This window comes from Lepidothrix coronata, unplaced genomic scaffold (genome assembly GCF_001604755.1).
Source record: "Lepidothrix coronata isolate B3197 unplaced genomic scaffold, Lepidothrix_coronata-1.0 Scaffold214, whole genome shotgun sequence".
Taxonomy (NCBI): domain Eukaryota; kingdom Metazoa; phylum Chordata; class Aves; order Passeriformes; family Pipridae; genus Lepidothrix; species Lepidothrix coronata.
Window position 1 is genome coordinate 940,204 of NW_016690394.1, and position 19,591 is coordinate 959,794.

A 19,591-nucleotide genomic window follows, 5' to 3' on the forward strand; every position below is an offset into this window, starting at 1 on the left:
CTCCCGGGACAGGTCAGGGTCAGTGCCAGGCACCATCCCGCTCCCGGGACAGGTCAGGGTCAGTGCCAGGCACCATCCCGCTCCCGGGACAGGTCGGGGCCGGGGCAGTGGCTGCTCCGGGCAGCTGAAAGCAGCAGCTCTGCAAGTTCAGTGGTGCTTCCCCCCTACTCCTGTCTCGAGAATGTCTTGCTGCAAGAGGATGTTTCTAAGGAGAGAGGGGGCTGCAGCCTCTGCACTTTCTCTTTGCTCCATGAATTGGTCCGTGATGTCTCACGGCGTTGCTGTTCTCTCCCATTTCCCCAGCCGGAATTAGACTCAGAAATGCAGTTGAATTACAGAAAAGAGTAACAATTACATACTTGCCTCAGTGAAAAAACTTCAAATTAAGCCCTCAAACCACCTAATAATCACATACAAATAATCAGACCCAAATTGTAAAGTAAATTACCAGATAACCAAACTGTAAAGTGATTTATCAGGTAACCAAACTGTAATTTATCAGGTATCCAAACTGCAGTGGAAAGTCTTTCTCCACCTGAGCTTTGGACGAGCCAGAGATGATCTCTTAAAATTGTGGCACCAGCATCTAAACAGGGCTGAGAGAGAAGCTGGAGAGGGGCTTTTCACAAGCACATGGAGGGACAGGACAAGGAGGACTGGTCCTAAACTAAAAGAGAGGAAATTTAGATGGGATCTTAGGAAGGAATTCCTCCCTGGGAGGGTGGGGAGGCCCTGGCACAGGGTGCCCAGAGAAACTGTGGCTGCCCCAGCCCTGGAAGTGTCCAAGGCCAGGTTGGACGGGGCTTGGAGCAACCTGGGCTGGTGGAAGGTGTCCCTGCCCATGGCAGGGGTTGGAACTGGATGAGCTTTAAGGTCCCTTCCAACCCAAACCAGTCTGGGATTCAATCTAAACCTTTCCTTAGAAAGACATCAGCACTTTTGGTACTTGTAGAATTGTACCCTTGGAAGCAGAAGTGTCCCACTGGCAGAGGATGTGGTCCCAGCTCTGGAAACCCAAGGGATGTTGCTGGAAAGAGCCAGCACTGTTTCAATACTTTCCTGAAGATGTAAATGATAAGCCTAATCCTGGAGTCCTTCTGGCAAAACATTTACTGAGGTCAATGGGAATTGATAGAAACTTGCAGCATAATTTGACAAGAGCAGCTTGTTTTTTTAAATGTGGGGCAGGGAACCTAGGAACCAAATGGAGAAATCTCTGGCAGAAAGTGCTCCTTGGAACCTGCTGTGGGTGGAGGAATCCACTCAGATCAATAGAACTCCATTTTTAGATAAAGTTGTGGATTTTTGTGTTGAGATGCAAACCCAGAAGTGACTTCTTTGATTGTTTGTCCTGTTGTGCTTTTCTTGGTCTGCTTCGGGCCAAGAACTGCCAACCTGATGGTCGCAAGCTGAGATGCCCTAAACAGTGTGGGAAGGGTTTGATTTTCATACAAAGGACAGAGGGCCCAGAGGCCAAAGCAATGAAGGAGCCCCCCAGGCCCTGGCTGAAGTGTTTGTGTGGAACTCTGCACACTCAGCTGCTCTGATGGAAGGCAGTGATGTTGCCCTGATTTATAGCAGCAGAGTGGCTGTGCCATTGTATTAAAAACAAACAGGGCCTCCCAGAGGTTTTATGAGAAGAACCTTTATCACAAAATTTCCAGCTGTGGCATGGACCAAAATATTCCTCCTAGGCTTTGCTCAGACTCCTGTGCTGAACCTCTGCTGCCACCCAGGATATGCCCAGTCAAGTGATCCAGTTGTCATGGCCAGCATGGGGCTCTCATCCATCTTCAACCTCCCCAGACTCTTTCCTGGGACTCCAATTAAATATATTCCGTGTGGTCAACACTGGAAAGTATTTATAATAATCAGGAGGAGGGTTTTACCAGGGTGCTTTAATCTTTGAGCCACTTCACATGAAGCTTAAGCCATTTTTAAAAGCTTTTCTTTGGCAAAGCAAATCTTGATAGCAGGAACTGATGTGCCATTGATCTGCTGCTAAAGCCCAGCCTGTCTGAGCCAAACAACAGCAGCAGGAAATCTACTCTCCAACATCTCGTTCACCTCCGTGAGGTGTGAACATCAAAGCCTATTCCCAAATGTCTAAATGCAATTCTTAACACCATTAAGACTTGGCTGTCTAAGAAGGAAGTGTGCAAGTGAAAAAGCAGTTTATAAATATGCTGCCTTGCAGCTGCTTTCTGACAGCAGTGAACCCATCCTAATGTCTTTCAGCTTCCTCAGGTCCCATTCATCCTCAGACCTCAGGTTTATAAAGAGAAGTAAACCAGGTTTTATTTCAAATTTTATTTTATTTTAGCAGAATCTCCTCTGGCAACTGAAATCATCACCGAGAAACAGATTTATAAAATGTAGGGCTGGAAAACACAACATTTGCAAACCATCAGTATACAAAAGCTATTTTATTCCATGATAATATTTTTTTATTTGTAAATATTATGAACTTCTCTTACAAGTGGTAAAGCTGCATCACTGGGCAGGGTTGGGCTGGGAGCTCTGAATGCAGGAGTTCCAGCCTGGGCTCAGTGTGTCTCAGTGTGAGAGTGGACAGATCTATCCCGTTTTCCTGCTTCCCTGCCTGGGGTATGAAATCCATTAGTGGCTACAAAATGTTCACACTGAGATGGTCCTTTTGTTTGAGGAAGTGTTTGGAAGAATGATGCAAGAGTAAAGTAATCAATGTCACAATGAAAGATTTCACTGATAGGAATGATTTCCTCAAAAAAACAAGTGGTTTGCCAAAAAAAATCTCATACCACCACCTGTTCCCTGCAATTCAGTAGGTTGTTATAAATAGCTCACACCTTCAAGAACTGGGAGATGTCAGGAGAAATATAGGCTAAATTCATTGGATAATCTCATTTGTGAGGAGTCATTTGTTCTGCTCCACTACCCTTGTTTAATGTTTATTTTAACCATGTCACCCACCCGTGGCAGAGGCTCAGCACTGAACCCAAATGTCTCTGGGTACAGCTTGGAAAATCTGGGTATTCTCAGGAGCTTTTTTTTGTTCTGTGAAGAATTCTCTCAGTAGCCTCAGTGATGTTTGTACCTTTCTGATGTCTGTTTTTCACACTCCTCAGCACCTGGCAGAGGAAGCATCGTCATCCCTAAACTGTTGTATGGATCTACAGGACCCCATCTCATCATCACATCCCAGCCCTTTCCACCTGCCAAAAAGGCATTTGGAGCAGTAAATACCCCTGGTTTCTCATCACTCTTGCTGTAGAGTTCCTCCCTAAAATCCTTCTGCATCAGCCTCCTGGGAAACCCCTGACTTGCAGCATTTCCCACCAGGGTGGACAAGGGCATCTGCTCTGGTTCCAGGGAGAACCTGGAGAGGATCTGATCTGCAACCTGGGCAGGGACCTTATGTGACTGGTGGAATTTTTTTGGGTGGCTTAGGCCATAAATGGCCACATGGTTCCTGCAGCCTCCTGGGCCCGTGAGCACAAACATGTGTTGCATCCCTTCATTCTGCTGAAGAGCAAAGGCCTCACCTGGCTTTTCCATCCCTGTTTCCATTTATGAGCTCACTCATCCCATCCATCTTTCTCCCACACTGAGTCCTGATTAGGCTGAGCAGGAACACAACAGGCTTTTTTTCCCACAGGAGGCTCTTTTTGACCTTCCTTTCCTCTCCTTGTCTGACAAATTGTGGGAGCTGACCCATATCTGGGCGGGATAATTCAGTCCAGCCCCATCCTGGCAGGCAGCTGCCTCTGCAGCTTCTCTGCTGGTGGGGAACAAGTGCCTGGGACATCTCGGGCTGGCTCCTGGCAGGGCTGGGTGCAGGCACTGGGGTTAAACAAGAACCAGGTCTAACCTTTGCCCCAAAGCCAGGCTGGCTGGGAGGACGGGCCCTCCTGGAATCAGCTGGTTCTGCAGAGTGGACAGTGATGAATTGGAGAGGTTTTTTAGTCTTGACGTTCCTCCCTCGCCCATCTGGGAAGGGAATGGGGAGGTGAGGGATTGAGGGATATTCAGGATCCTTGGAGCAGGATCTGAGCAAGGGGCATGTGGCACAGTGAGGGACACTGCTCTTACCTGGGCCCTGGGCTTGACTAGAACATGAAGAACCTCCTTGCATATCTTCTTTCCAGTTCTTTCCCATGGGGGCATTACTGTATCCATCTGCTTCCCCTCAGCAACGCCAAGCAGTTTCTATAACACATCTCCTGTGTTCTTAATACTTTATTTGGAAGACAATTCACAGGGGAAAAAAGCCCTAAATGCCTTTAACAAGTACAAACTGTTGTTTCCAGTGGTCTGTATTGTACTTCTACACCCTTGGAAAGCAGCACATTTACACAGCTCAGGGTCTCTGCTATGAAATGACCATGAAAAACTTCCCTTTTTAAGGAAAAGCTGTTTTCTGCCACGGTGTTTTTTCTCCTGGTGAATTCTCCACACAGCCCTTTTCTAAAGTGCTGCCTCGTCCCAGCATAAAACTCTAATCATGCAATCCAGCCCCAGCAGCCTCTACAAAACATCCCCAGCAGCTTCAAAACTTCCTCCTCTTCCTCATCTTCTTCCCACCAGCCTGGTTTTAGCAGCCATAGCCTTCACCCCAGGCTTACCATGGTGTAACAGGATCCCCTGGCAGGGGGAATCTTCAGTGGCTGATAAACCCTTAACTGTTGGGAAATGAAAGCAGGTTCCCTTTGAAGTGCACCTCGCATTACAGGGAGATGCTCCAGCCTCTGTATTTTAGCTCCCAATAAAATGATTTATGAGCATAAAGGCCTGAGCCACCTTTGAGTGGGGGAAGGGAAGGAGTTGCAGACGTCATTAGCTGCAAAGGAGCTCCTTTTTTTCCTCTGGGTTATAAATAAGGGGCAGAATCAACCTATTTGGGCCATGAAATATCCCTTCCCCTGCATGGGAAGGTAAATCCTATCAGTTGCTTTGTGGCAGGTTTCGGTGTGTTTGGGGCTGGATTCCCCAGCCAGGCTCTGGGAGGAGACACTGCCTTTCAACATGTGGTTGTGAATTCCCTTGGTGCAGGTGTATTTGCTGTTATTATCATTTATCATCTGCTTTGCTGCGATGCTCCAGACAAGATGCTCCAAGATCTTGCTGTGCTGGGTCTGGTGCCTTCTGGCACTTCAAAAGAGCCTCTATCTCCAGTGGCTGACTGTGGAAATGAACTAAAATGCAAGAAAATGAGGAGTTTATCCTCAATTTAGAGGTGCTAATCTGATGCATGGGTTGTGTAAGGACTAAAGTTTGTTGAATACACTGATTTCAAATCAGAAAAGCAATACTTTCCCAAAGTCACAGGAGGAGCATAATTAAGAACTGAATTTCTTTGGTGATGATCCACTCTCTCAGAATTTATCTTTCCTTTCTTCACAAGCCCACGTGCACTGTAGACCAAAATGGCTCATTCACAGGATTTTTTTGTTGACTCTACCTTGTTGTAAAAGGATCCAGAGTATCCTTTTATCTCCCTTAAAACATAGAGGAACCACACCCCCATACTGGATGTGGAGGATCAGGAGCAGCCATCACAGGCACGTGTGCATTTTAATTCTGAACAAAACATCCCCAGCAGCTCCAAAACTTCCTCCTCTTCTTCGTCTTCTTCCCAGCAGCCTGGTTTTAGCAGCTGCAGCCTTCACCCTAGGCTTACCATGGTGTAACAGGGTCCTCTGGCAGGGGGAGTCTTTAGTGGTTGTTGAGTGCAAAGGTGTGTGTTGGTGCCCAGACAACAACAACCTCACAGGGGGGGAACAGAAGGCAGCACAAACCTTCTCCACGTTGTGTTTTGATCATACATTGCCCAAATCAACTGACAGACGGGGCAGTGAGTCCTCATGGGGATGGTTTTGCAGTCTTGGAATTCCATTTCTCTTTCCCTCTCGGTTCCTGGATTCATGTCTTGGTTGTGTTCTCCCTTCAGGTATTTGAATTTTATGTGCTGTTCTTGGCACTGAGATCTTTATTTTTTTGGAGTGGAAGCTCTTCCAGCCCAGGCCTAGGCCTTTTTCTCTAAAAAGAGTAGGTTTATTTATCTCCATGTGTTCAGCTACCAGAAATATTCAATTTTCATGTCCTTATCTGTGGAAGTGGAAGCAAATTATAAGAGACAAGGAACCAAGGTCCATCTCCCTAATTTGAAACTAGATTTGCACACACATACCTGTTGAGAAAAGGATGGGACCTTCCTCTTTGCATGGTCAGGGCAAACAAAAGGTTATTTATTCATTTCTGTTGCTCACTGCTCACAGAAGCTGTGCCACGGATTGGGCTGGATAAAGGACTTGTGAAGTGCTACAGACCTCAGCCTCCATTCATTTCCCTCTCCTTAACTCTGTCCTAGATTTTTTTAGCGACTTTGGGTGCCAGAAGTGGCCCCAGGGATTGTGACCTGCCCGGCCCCTGGTGGGCAATGCAGAGGATGTGAGCTGACCCATTTCTGTCATGCCTTTGGGAGGGTGGCAGGTTGTGCTGCTCCAGCCAGCAGAGCAGGGCAGCAGGAACAGGTCTGTACAAAGAGGTTTTTGGAGCCAAGGACCTGACATCAGCACTGTAGACACTTCAGGGGCTTAATTTAGACCAACTCTTCAAAGAAAACTGGGCTTTTGTTGTTTCCATTGTATATGGATGTAAATAACAGCATGAAATTAAGGGCTGCCCAGGCCTGGGTCCTTCCTCAGCCATCAGGATCACAGCTATCGCTAGCAAGTTTTAATTAAACTGTTTCCACAGCATGATAGTGGCTAAATAACGCGTAGAAAGAGCAATAATAGGCTGTGATCCAGAGAACCTCACAGAAATTAGTGGCTGAAGCTCAGTGCACACTTATTTTTGCAGCAGGCACCACTGCAGTGCGTGAGGGCTGGAGACCAGCACTCCATTAAATAAATTTGCCTTTTCCTGTAAGAAAAACGTACAGGAACAGGTAACTGTTTACAGGAGGACTGGACATAAAGACCAGGGAAAGATGCCCATTTTGAGCTTTGGGTCATGTTTGATGTCCACAGCACACAGGGCTAAAATTCTGCAGTATCTAGGGAAGAGTTTTGGTTTGGCTCCTAAGATGTGGGCGCAGTTTGGGCTGCAGTGCCTCAAACCCTTGTAACACCAGCCCCTGATCTGATGTTGAGCAGCTTGGAAGCTTGATGGAGGATTTTTTTCCCCCCTGAATGCTTTACACTCTTGATTTTTGCTCCATTTTTTCTCGTTGCTGTGAAATTTAATCGTGTTTTCTAGCCCTTTAGGCCTCCCAAAGTCCAGCAGCTGCATTCTCATCTGGCTTGAAAGCTTATCCACATACTTCTGAACCCCAAACAGGGATGGGGCCTGAGAGCCTCTCTGATTAAATGAAGCAAACCAAGCCCAAGTGACAGACTGAGAAGCCCCTTCCACTATGCAGGAGGGAGATTGCCCATGATAAAACACACCAGGGCACACAGATGCATTTAGAAAAATCTCCTCGGGAGTCTTACAGGTAAACCAGCACTGTAGGAAACATGAGCCCAGCTTTGCACAGGCATTAAAACCGGGTTTATTTTAATGCACAGAGATTTAAATTGGCTGCAGAACAATTCTGGTGCTGCTCCAAGCAGGGCATGTCTTAGCATACAGACAACAGTGATTTGCTGCAGCACAGAGGAGCTGAGCAAGCCCTGTATTCCCTCCGGTCTGGTTCTATCTCTTTAGCTTGTCTAACATTGAAACCACGATGCTAATCTGTCTATTTATCCCTCCTAACAGAGCAGCCGTGTTGCTATTATGGTCCTTAATCCCTCAGCATAATTCACATAGTTGTCAGATAACAAGGCAGAATGGCCAGGTGGTAGCAGTGCTTCTATTTGGTGTGGACTCTCCCGGAATACACAAGTTAAATTATTCCTCTTCATCTCACCCTACAGCTCAGAGCACCCTCACAACACTCTCAGCAGCATCTTGAGCCATTTTAAATGTATATGTTTACCCAGGAGACAGGGTAGGGGTTGTATTGTCATTTGGGAGAAAGGGAACTGAGGAATGGTGGTGAATATAAAAAAGATCTGAAGCCATTGGAGAGTGTCCAAGGAAGGTGGGGAAGGGCCTTGATTTGAAGCCGTGGGAGGACACTGAGGACACTTGGTGTGTTCAGGTGGAGCAGAGGAGACTGAGGGGAGACCTCAGTGCAGTTCCACTTTCTGGGGAGGGGCAGAGGAGGGGCAGGGACTGAGCTCTGCTCTGGGGGGACCAGGGACAGCACCCAGGGAATGGCTGGAGCTGTGTCAGGGCAGGCTCAGGTTGGATCTCAGCAAAAGGTTCTTCCCCCAGAGGCTGGTTGGGCACTGAACAGGCTCCCCAGGGCAGTGGGCACAGCCCCAAGGCTGCCAGAGCTCCAGGAGAGTTTGGATGATCCTCTGGGGCACAGGGGGTGACTCTGGGAGTGGTCCCATGCAGGGCTGAGGGTTGGACTGGATGATCCTTGTGAGTCCCTTCCAGCTCAGCATATTCTGGAATTCTGTGATATCCACAGAGCCTGTGTCAGGCAACAACTTGAACCTGGTTTTGGACAGAATGTGTTTCCATCAGCCCCCAGGTAAGGTGGGACAGCAGCTCCGGGAGTCACAGGGGGGTCTTTCCTCTCCCTTCCAGGTTCAGCAACTAAAAGGACTCTGAGGAATGGAGGCAAACACTCACAAATCTGAGACAGGCAGCAACTTGGGTCTGGCTTTGGCCAGTGCTGTGGGACATGTTCCCGTCAGATCCTGGCTGGGGTGGGACAGCAGCTCAGGGGGAATCACTCGTGGCCTTTGCTCTCCCCCCAGGTGTGGTTCAGTAACCGCAGGGCACGCTGGCGCAAGCAGGCGGGCGCGAACCAGCTCGCGGCCTTCAACCACCTGCTGCCTGGGGGGTTCCCGCCCACCGGGATGCCCACCCTGCCCCCCTACCAGCTGCCGGACTCCACCTACCCGACCACCACCATCTCCCAAGGTGAGCACCCTTCGCCTGCGCCGCTGCTCTTCTCTTCCCAAATCCTGCCTTTCCAAGGCTGGGTTGGACGGGGCTTGGAGCAACCTGGGCTAGTGGAAGGTGCCCCTGCCCACGGCAGGGGTTGGAACTGGATGAGCTTTAAGGTCCCTTCCTACCCAAACCATTCCAGGGTTCCACAGTGTCCATCCCCATCTCCTGAGCCAGATGCAGCACAGGGCTGCTCCCTTGTCCTGCCAGGGACCTCTGAGCCACCTACCCCTCTCTAGGCCCACTCCTGAGCCAGGCTTTGTCACCTGCAGTCCCCTGCTGAGGATGGAGGAGCACAGCAGCAGTGATCCATGCCATGTCTGCCCCTCCCCTGCATGAGGTGGCCCTGTCTCCTGTCCCAGCCAGGTTGCCCTCAGCACCACAGTCTGTGGGGCCACCTCCCTGTCCCTTTCTCATCCCGTCTGTCCTTGAGGGAACTGTGTGTCTGGGGACATTCCCATTTCAAGGCATGTATCCTGCTCTTCCATGTGCCAACACACACCAAGTCCTCCAGTGAGGATTAGTTCTGGAATTCTGGGATTCTATCATCCCATTGTTCCTTGCCTTTGTCATTCATGACATCCCACTGGGTCTCTTGTAATACACGGGTGGTTTTCCTTGAGATGGGAAAACCAGGTTTTTCCTCAGGTTGGTGGAAGCTCCTCGGTTTTCTCCTCTGTCTCATGGTCCTTTCTGCTCTGTCAATGCATCCCATGGCTGTAGCTCTGCTCAGCTTTGAAATGAGGAGCACAGCACTGTGAACTGAGTATCCTGTAGGTGATCCCTCATTCTGGATAAAGCTCCACACTGGGGTTCCGTGGAGGGAGTATTGCCCATTTCAGTTGGCTTTGGCCTTTACAAAAGAATTTACAGCTTCTGTTCGAGGAAAAGTTAAAGGAAAATTCAGATATTTCCCCCCAGCATGGCAGGTTTTGTCCCGTCACACAGTTTGTGGAACACGGCGTGTCCCAGACGCTGAGACAGGATGGCCAAACCCAGGGGCCATTTCGCAGTGCCAGCTGTACCCCCAGCCCTGCTGAGCCCTGCTCTCTCTCCGCAGACGGGGGAAGCACCGTGCACAGGCCCCAGCCCCTGCCTCCCTCCACCATGCACCAGGGGGGACTCGCGGCCGCCGCCGACAGCAGCTCAGCCTACGGAGCCCGGCACAGCTTCTCCAGCTACTCCGACAGCTTCATGAACGCTGCAGCTCCTGCCAACCACATGAACCCCGTCAGCAACGGTCTCTCCCCACAGGTACGTGACCTGCTTCCATCCTGCCTTTGGCTGACAGGACTTGGCTGGTTCAAATCCTCTGAGAGCAGGGCGAGCTTCAGGCTGTCACAGCGTGTTCTGCTTAACGAGGGAGTCATTGCTGCTGTCAGGGAGTCCTGGAGCAGCCCAGTCAAAGCATTTGGCTCATTCCTTCATCAGCAATATCGCTCAGCACTGTTCTGCAGAGCACTTGTGTCCTCTTAGTTCCCACCTCCACGTTAACACACTGCAACCATAAACAGCAGGACTCAGAGCATCAGTGTTTATCTGCTCAACCCTCCAAAATATTCCACAGCCAAAAATTCCAGGGCCCTCCAATTGTGGATTTTAACCTAATGACAGCACTTTTGATGTTTTTAGTTACTTTAGAAGCACCTCATTATTTGTGGGTGGCTGATTTAGAGATTAGCCAAAGCCAGCTTGTCCAAGCCTGGTTGGACCATGAAAGTGCCATGGATTTGAGCTTCCTCAAAACACAGGGGTGTAGATCTGGGATTTAGTTTTGAGAAAGTAGTTGTCATAGAAACAATTCTGCTAATGCTTTGCACAAGGTCAGAATGAGAGGTGTAGGTGAGTTTTAAAGGAGGAAAGGTGTTTCACACCATCTGCTTGTGTAAGGAAGTGGAGTGTGTGTGTTTTGAGGTGACCAGGCAACAGCCACGGCCTCCCCTTGGAATATACCCTTGATTTTCACATCCCTGCCTGAGCCCATGACCTGATCTGGGGTCTGTGCTCCAAAGCCCAGCTCAGCCACCCTCTGAAGTGCCTCTCCCAGGTTTGATCTGATGCTACCCATCGGGTGTACAGCTTCTAAGTGCTGCATGTGACAGAAACAAGGCTCAGAGCAGAGAGAGGTTAAATCTCCACCATCAGTGAGCCCAGAGAGAGCAGAGCTTGTGCTCATGTGCTGTGGGAGCAGACTTATGTTCTCAGCTGAGTGGAGAAGGCAGGATGTTCACCACCTGAGAATCCATCCCCCTCTAACTCCACCCTGGGATAAGAATTCTAATTTCCTGTCACCTTATCAGACAGAGCCTTTAACCTTCTCATTGTTTTACTTGCAGTAACCTGCTTTCCAAGTGCACATTTGCTTTTAAGTGGAACAAGGCACATATTGTACACTTCTATTCATACTGGAGGGATACAAAAATCCCTTTTACTTTCACTCCCAGTCACTCGTGGAACATGGGGACACATGAAATGCACTACAATAGTTGTTTCAGAGTGCCAGTAAGACTGTTTAGGGCAGGAAATGCAAAATAATTTGAAACTACAAGGAGAAATTAGGTGGGCATCTGAAATGAAAAGACTACAACTGTTTAGAGGAGAGTCCAATAAACAGGGACATCAGAAAGGTTTATGGATCTTGAGGTCCAATAGCTTGTGATCTCTCAAGTGTGAAAACAAACATAGAATGTCAATGGAAAGAGGGAAATTTTGCAGCTTCTCAGAAATGGTATAAATCCTCCCCTTCTAGCTTTGAGTGGGAAAATGTAAAGGTGTGACTGGCATGAGGCAGAATATTGCCTCAAACAGGGTAATCTGGGGGGGAATAGGCAGACATCTCTCTGACAAGAGATTTCTAACAGCAGCAGGCCTGGGAGATGAGGACAGAGCCTGGAATTCAAAGGCAGGCTCCAGGTTAGACAGGCCAGGGCACGTGATTAATTCAGATGATCACAAGTGCAATTTAGCACCTTGGAATAAGTTGGGGATGAGATCCACGTGATAGCACCAGACACGAGTCCATCCTGCAATTTCCATTTCTGGAGCTTCATCATCTCCCTCCCAGTCCCACTCAGAAATCAGAGGCTCATTGAAATGACCAAACCAAGGCTTTCTCTCTGCTTATCCCTATCCCAAATTACCCTGCCCCCAGGCTCAGGCTGGGGAAAGATAGAGTCCTGAGCCAATAAGCCCTTTGTATGGGAAAGAGAGGATCCATTATCTGGCAGTCCTGAAGAAAAGAGAGCTTTGCACCCCCAAGAAGGAGAGATTCCCATTTTCCTAATGCTTTTAATCATGTGAGGGCCAAGATAACAGCATATAAATTCTTCTATTTCTTTTGTGCATGGAAAGGCTAACCCAGGTTATTTCATGACTGCTTTATATTTACTTATCAAACCTTCCTGCCTTTCTAAGCCCTCTGCTGTTCCTAGTGGAAGGATACAGGAAATACTCCTAATGGGATGAATGAGAACTAAAAGTGTCCTGTTTTATGTAGCAGGGTGGGCAAAAGTTTAGTGAGGTCTCTATATGGGATGCTCTGTGTAATTTTCCTGCTGTGCTGAGCATAATTCAGCTCTTCCATGGCATTGCAGGTAAAACCCATCACACCTCAATCCTCTCCTCCTCCTCTCTCTATCTGAAGTTGCTCTTTACAGGGGTAAATACCAGCTAGAGGGAAAGAGGGAGTTCAGGAGATAGAAAAAAAGAAGAGAACTGTAAATGATGGCAATTTGTCTGCACTGCAGACAGCCAGTTCTCTGGTTTCAGCCCTCAGCAGCAGCAGGAGGGAGATCTCTTTGCAGTTTAGACAAGAGGTGGGGGCCAGCCTGGCCCAGAGCTCCCAGCATTTGCTGCCTCTCAGCAACGATCCAATTACCCCAGGATTGGGTGTCCCAGCCAGAACCCCCAGCCCCGGTGCTGGCAGCTGGAATTCTAGAGGAGAGGCATGGCATTCCCATTCCCAGCACAGAGAACAGAGGATTACGTGTGGCCACAAGGGCTGGGACCCCCCGAAGGCCCCCCCTCACTCACCTTAGTCCCCCGCTCGGGCATTCAGAGAGACCCCAACTTCACGTGGGAAATGGCCCCGTTTCTGGCTTGTTTTCCAGCCCATGGCACACAAAGCCTTGTGCCTGCCCAGCTCAGCTGCTGGAGCCCCAGAGCTTTTCCCAGGCAGCTTCCATGGTGTCCTGCCTCTATTCCAGACCTGAGAGGTCAGCTGAGAATTTTTGTCTTCAACTCCTTCATCCCATGATGACGTTTTTTTGTGACACTTCATACAAAAACACCGACTTGGTTGTGCAAAGGACAGTCCCAGGTGATTGAAGCACTACCTAGAGTGAAGTCTCATGTCATGCTCCTTCCTAGACCTGAGTGAGAGCCCAGGGTAACCCGAGCAGTGATCTGGGCTGGTTCTGTGCTGGGACAGCCTTTGTCAGAGAGAGATTTTGCTTGTTTGGGAAAGGGAGCCTCCCAGCCTGACCAGCTGCAGCCACATGAGTCACTTCCAGCTGTCAGGATGCACTTGGTGCTCCCATGTTATCAGAGAGGGGCTCGGGGGAGCCAGAACGTGCAGCAGCAAAGTCTCCCCTGCTCCACAAGGGTTGGTGGGTTGGCAGCAGCGGCCCCAGGCTCAGCTGGGCTGACTCAGGGGCTCAGACCTGCCTTGGGCTGGCACTAAAGCCTGGGCCAAAACTTAGTGAGGACACAGAGACACAAAGCAACATTAAATATGATGAATAACTTAGGCATGCAGAGGGTGATTTCTGGCCCTGGAGCTTCTGTCTCACCATTTCTCACAGGAGTGGGTTGTAAACCAGGGCTGGGCATGGGTGAGATTTCACAAGCACACTGTAATTATTTCCAACTCATTTTCATCCCACAGAGGACTCATTTCCCATTTATTTGAGAATACCCATCAACCTCAACAAGGACAAGGCCGGGCACCAAGACATCCTTAGCCAGGTCACTCCTCACACTGGCAGTGAGAACAAACTCCGCATACCTCTGTTTGGAAGTTCAGCCCTGTGCTAGCCCAGAATTGCCCCTCACTGAGCTGGGACAAGGCTTGTGACAAACAGCTCAGTCTCCTGATAAATCACAGAATCATGGGTTGGGTTGGGAGGGACCTTATGGACCATCTTGTTCCACCCCTGCCGTGGGCAGGGACACCTTCCACTGTCCCAGGTTGCTCCAGGCCCTGTCCAAGATGGCCTTAAATTCAGCCCAGTTACATCCTGAGCAGCATCAGGAACTGTGAGTGCTGCAGTGAGGGCTGAGGTGGCAGAAAATTAAGTGACTTAAACTTTGTATTACAAGACAAAAGTGGAGCCACATTGGCTGTTCCTCTGCCATTTGGGATGGTGGGAGATCCCCTGGGTGCTTTTCAAACAGCTAAGAAACAGGGTCTTACTGTATTTTCTGCTGCTTTCATCTTTAGCCTCTTCTGCCACATCTCTTCTGCCTTTTAAAGTGTCTTCATGTTTTTTTAGGAGGGTTTTGTCCATTGCTTCACTTCCTAAAATTTCCACTGCCCTTTTAGATCCAGGCCTGTATCTTGAATATGTCTGACTGTTCCCTGTAGCACGCTGGGGTCTTGCAGGGGGTTATTCAAAAGCCAAAGGTCATCCCTTTGCTGCAGGTGGCCCCTGTGTAGCTGGGGAACACATTCAGATGCAGTTCAGAGTCAGGCATTTCATGTGCTTCCATAACATGTTATTTCTGAGACATTTGAATCTTTTAGCAAAACCACGGGATCATCCAGAGATTAAGACAATTCCAGGAATACGAAGAGCCAAGAGAAACTTGTTCACCATCTCACAGTTGTTGCTTTAATTTTCCCAGGGCTTTCAGTGTTTTTTTTTTTTTCTCCATGAGCAGATTCATTCCCACTGGAATGGCAGGTCTGGGGGTTAGAGTCAGATTTGCAATTTCTGGTTTATCCCTGAGTTTTGAGGGTGTTCCTGGAGGTACACTCAAGGCACAGCTCAGGCTCTGCCCACAGATTTCTACTCTAAACTCAGGGACCTTCTTAGTCTGCACAGTTTGTTTTTCCTGACATCATCCCATGGCTCCATTCCCTTCCACCATCCAGGGTAATGTTTCCTCAGCCTCATCGGGGTGGGATTAGAGATCATCTGAATCCCTGTCAGGAGCTCACTGGTCCTGGCAGAAGGACGAGAAGAGCCAGCTGAGCCCTTTTTTGGGGTGGAAAACCTGGCAGTTGGGAAGGACATGATGTTGCTGGTGAGAGGGGAGCAGGAATGGTGGTGTCTGGCTCCGGAGAGACAGCTCTCCTTCCCTGCTTCCCTTGTGACACGGATCCCTTCTGTCTGGTGCCTTTTTTTTTTTTTTCCTTTTTTTTTTGTCGGAGACACTGTGCTTATAATAAGCATTCAAAATGAGTCTTGCTGGGCCAGGAGAAGGGGAGGGGAAGAAAGAAGGGGAGGAGAGGATGAGATTTGGGGGGGAGGGGGAAAGGGAGGAGGGGGTTTAAATAGCAAAGAATTAGAAAAAAAAATCTGATGCAAATCACTAGTAGAGAGAAAATTATGTGCAATTACCCAAGCGATACTGGGCAGCCGTGCCCACCCCAACCAACAAGATCTCATTAACAAGCAGAAAATAAGATTGAAATGGTGTGTAAAAGAGCTGAAAAATGAATTTGAATGCTGCATTTGTCCACAATTACCCCCTCGTTCACACATATTTTATTGCAATTTTTTTATTATTCTTAATCTTTCCATCCCTCAAAGCAGATTGGGAACATCCTGGCATTACAGTTGCTGAGGGAGGAAGCATTAAGGATTCCCCGTTTCCCTGAAAGGAGACCCTTCTCTCGCTCGAATTTTCAAGGGTTGGTTTTGGACGGATAAGGATTCATTTCTCTGGCTTATCTTAGTGTAGGAACATGTTCTTCTAATATTCTTTAACCTCTGAGGCTCTTGGGTGCCACCCCACACCAGAGTCTTTCTCTAACCTTGCCTCCTGGGTTCCTCTGCCTCCCTTTTCCATCACTCCCTCCCTCCAGTTTTTTTCCATGTGGTCCCTGCTCTTTTCCCCCCTACTGCCTCCTCCACATTCCTCCACGCTGCCCTGCACCCCCCTGTCTCCAGAGGATGTGATTCCCTCAAACAATGTGTGTGCCCTTCAGAGAGTGGCTGCTGTCCCTTTTCTGAGTCACAATTGCTCCTCGCTCCCTGTTCCTTTCTGGCTTCAGCCTCCCCACGACCTTGGGGCAGGATTTTTGGAGGAGGAGATGAACATATGCTAAAATCCACATCTTTTTTTTGGCCAGGGGGATGGAAAGGTGACGTGGGAGCTCCAGGTTCCTCTCTGGGAGAAGCTGGCTCTGCTGAGACTGCATTGGCATTTTTCCCTTGCTCGGTGTCAAATGCAGCCCCATCTCCCTAAACTCTTAACCTGCGTGTCCCAGCAAAGCTGGTTGTTTTTCCATGAAAGTTTCTTGCTTTTTTCCCCCTTTTCATATTTAACCAAACAAAGCCCATCTGCTCTTGTCAATTAGGTGCCACTGCTCCTGGCAACAGCAAAAGGGGAGAACGGAACATTTTTCTCGTGTGAAAATGGATATGTATTTATTTGACTGATTCCTGATGACTCTGTTTCTGAGCAGGGTGGGAAGGGGGAAATTCATATCTGAGGGGCCACTTTCTGCAAGTCTGGAGGTTCCGTGACTTTCCTCGACTGATTTGAGTGCTTTGATCACACTGAAAACCGACTGGAAACAAACATCACCTTAACTCGAACTCTGGTGCCCTGGTAGGGTTCATTCCTGTGTGATTTCCTCTCCATGTGTTTATTAGGAAGATATGAAAATATCAGGAACAGTGAAGGTTTTCAGAGCAAACAGGTGATTCCTGAGCCTCGGGAGCTTTGGCAATCCCTTCGGTGGGTCCAGGATCAGCCCCTGTGGCACTGCACCTTTTGTGAACTCACGTATCAGCCGTAGAAAAATTGGGGAGAAAGGGAGGAATAAGGAGAAAATAGGAGAAGAAATACAGGAAAAATCCTGAGGAGAATGACATGATGACAGCAGGAAGAAGAAATGCAAGGAGGTGTGAAAGTGCCTGATAAACCCCCAGATCCTGGAGCAGGGAGCACGTTTTTAAGGCGCCCAGGGCTAAGACATGGAAATCTGTCCCCACAAATCCTTAAATATCCCTTCCCACCCAGACCCCACTCACGGGGTGGTGGGAGCAAAGCCCACGGGAAGGAATGGTCATCACAGGGGCTGGAATTCCTGCTGAAATCCGGGCAGGACTGGTGGGGCTTTCAGCTCTGCTTAAACACCTCTCCTCTGGGTCCTGTCTCCTTCCCGCACCGGGGAGGGTGAGAGGGACTTGGCCGGGAGACAGACTCGGAGAATTCAAATGCGGGATTTGCCCTGCTTTCTGATTAATGAGGGAACTCGAGACAAGGCAGGCAGGGCAGATAGAGAAAATGAGAGATTAGCAATTAATGCAGCATCCAGCCTGGTGCCGGGCACCGCCGAGCGACCTCTGGCACGCAGAGCCGAGTGTTTCGCCGCGTGGCTCCGGGAGCCGCAATATCCCAGGGACTGGGAGCTGCTGCGGAGCCGCCGGAGGAATCGAGGGAGCGCAGCGGGGAAAGGCAGCCCTGGAATGAGGGAAGCGAGATAGAGGGGAAGCTTAAAAGGCAGGAATGCAATAAAAGGAATAATTAGGATTCAGAGGCAGGAGCACGTGTGCGAAAGGGCACCGATGTCCCGCGTGCACATTCCCTGTGTGCTCACCCGGGTGTGCCTGGGCCCTGGGTGTGCCTATTAAAACCTGGGAACGGGGTGACAGCTGTGCTCCAGCTGTGCCCTGGCTGGGAAAAACCATCTAGTACAGGAAAAACCCACAGCAATATTTTGCAGTGGATCAGGCACTAACCCCAATGTGTCCCCTTATTTTTTTTCCACAGAGAGAGGTTGTGGGAAGTGCCTTGACTGCAGTGGGTGCGAGACAACAGGAGAAACATTAAGCTGGGAAAGGAGGTGGGACAGTGTGGTGCAGGTGTATGAGGGTCCATTGCTCTGCTGGAGGGCTTCCAGCCTTCCCCAACTCAGGATCAGCACACAGGGAAGATGGACACACGACTGTGTGTTGTTCGTGTTAGAGGGACATGCCGTGACCACCAGCTTTCCCAGAGCTGCTGGATGCATTTTGAAAGGGGTCATTATTCAGCACAGTTTATTTGCTGTTTGCTTCACCATCTCTGTGTGCTAACAATGAAGGAAACCTGCATTCCCTCCCATCCCAGAGCCAGCCAGCTGCTGGGATCACTGATGGATGGGTTGCAGCATCTTGATGGAAAGGTTACAAGGAGGACATTGGGGCTGACAGGGAGGACTTTGGGGACTGAATCCGTCTCTGAAGCATCCTAGGGAGATGCCCAGAAGAGCTGTGCAGTCCTGAAGCATCAGGAGAGGTTTATGGGGGAGATGTATCCCAAAAGGATGCTGTTCTGGGCTTTTGTGTGAGGTGGAAGAGAGTTTGGTGTCGTGTCAGCATGCAGAGCGTTTGTCCTGCTGACTCTCCTGGTGCACTGGATGGGGAGGGGGAGCAATGTATGGCTGTGCAATATGGGCTTTAGGAATTTGGGTTTACAGGGCTGAGTAGGGGCTTTTGTAGAGTACAGGGAGAGTGGGAAGCGCAGAGGAGAGAACACAGAGCTGCGTGGGCAGTGGATAAACAGCGCGGGGTTCTCGGGCTGTGGGGCCTGTGCCACACGGGGGTCCCAGGTGGTGGATGGGGAGGGAAGATGTTTGGGTGTTGGAGGCCTGCAGGATGCTGCTCGTGCCTCTGTCAGACAGGCGTGCACAGGATCAATTTACAGCGGGGGCTGGAGATCACAAATCCCAGCAGGGTCTGCAGGGGGGAGCAGTGAAGTGATCAAAGGTGCGGAGGGTCTTAGCTTGCCGCAGTAAGCTGGAGTCAGCCCTTAAGCCTATCCAGTTTGGAGATGAGGGGGATCTTATTTCAGGGAATAAGTACCTGAAAGGCAGTCATGAGCCGTGTAGGGGAAAGGGTGGGGTGTGCTCGCCAAGCAGATACAGGGAAATCACCAGGGCTGTTTGCAGGGTGGAAGGGAAAGAGGCAAAACTGACAGGAATGGGTTGTTTTGGGGTTGTCTTGAGAAATCCCAAGGAGTGGTTTGTGAGATTGAAGAGAAAGAGGCAAAACTGACATGGAGTGGGTTGACTTGGGGTTGTTTTGAGGTAGGAATTCACCCACCAAGCCAGTGCAGAGCTAAAACAGGGATGTCCATCTGCCCCCCATGGGTGGGAGCTCTCACCATGACTGGCTCAGTGCAAAGCTTGGTCTGGGACCTACCAACATGTGGGGCCAAGCCTGAGCTGAAGCAGCCCCGTGGTTAGTCTGGAGGAAATATCTGTGCTGCTGCACGTCCCACACCTCCTTCCAGCTGCCCTTTTTGGAGGGACACTCTCGTGGGGACACTCCCAGCAGGGAATGTGGAAGAGGGAAAGCAAAGGTTGCTGCTGCTTCTTTCCCCCGAGATCCAGAGTGGCAGAGAGAGCCCCTCGCAGCCTCCTCTCTCTCTGTGTCTCTCC

General features: G+C 49.6%; 1 protein-coding gene across 4 annotated transcripts in view; it reads left to right on the forward strand.

Annotated features, from left to right (window-relative positions):
- Positions 1–19,591, forward strand: part of PAX7 (paired box 7) — a 105,142-nt gene that overhangs the window by 55,833 nt on the left and 29,718 nt on the right. For all 4 annotated transcript variants that reach the window (XM_017833498.1, XM_017833501.1, XM_017833500.1 and 1 more), the window contains exons 7-8: positions 8,802–8,967; positions 10,055–10,248. In XM_017833498.1, the coding sequence (XP_017688987.1) occupies positions 8,802–8,967; positions 10,055–10,248 (360 nt within the window). The remainder of the gene's footprint in view (positions 1–8,801; positions 8,968–10,054; positions 10,249–19,591) is intronic.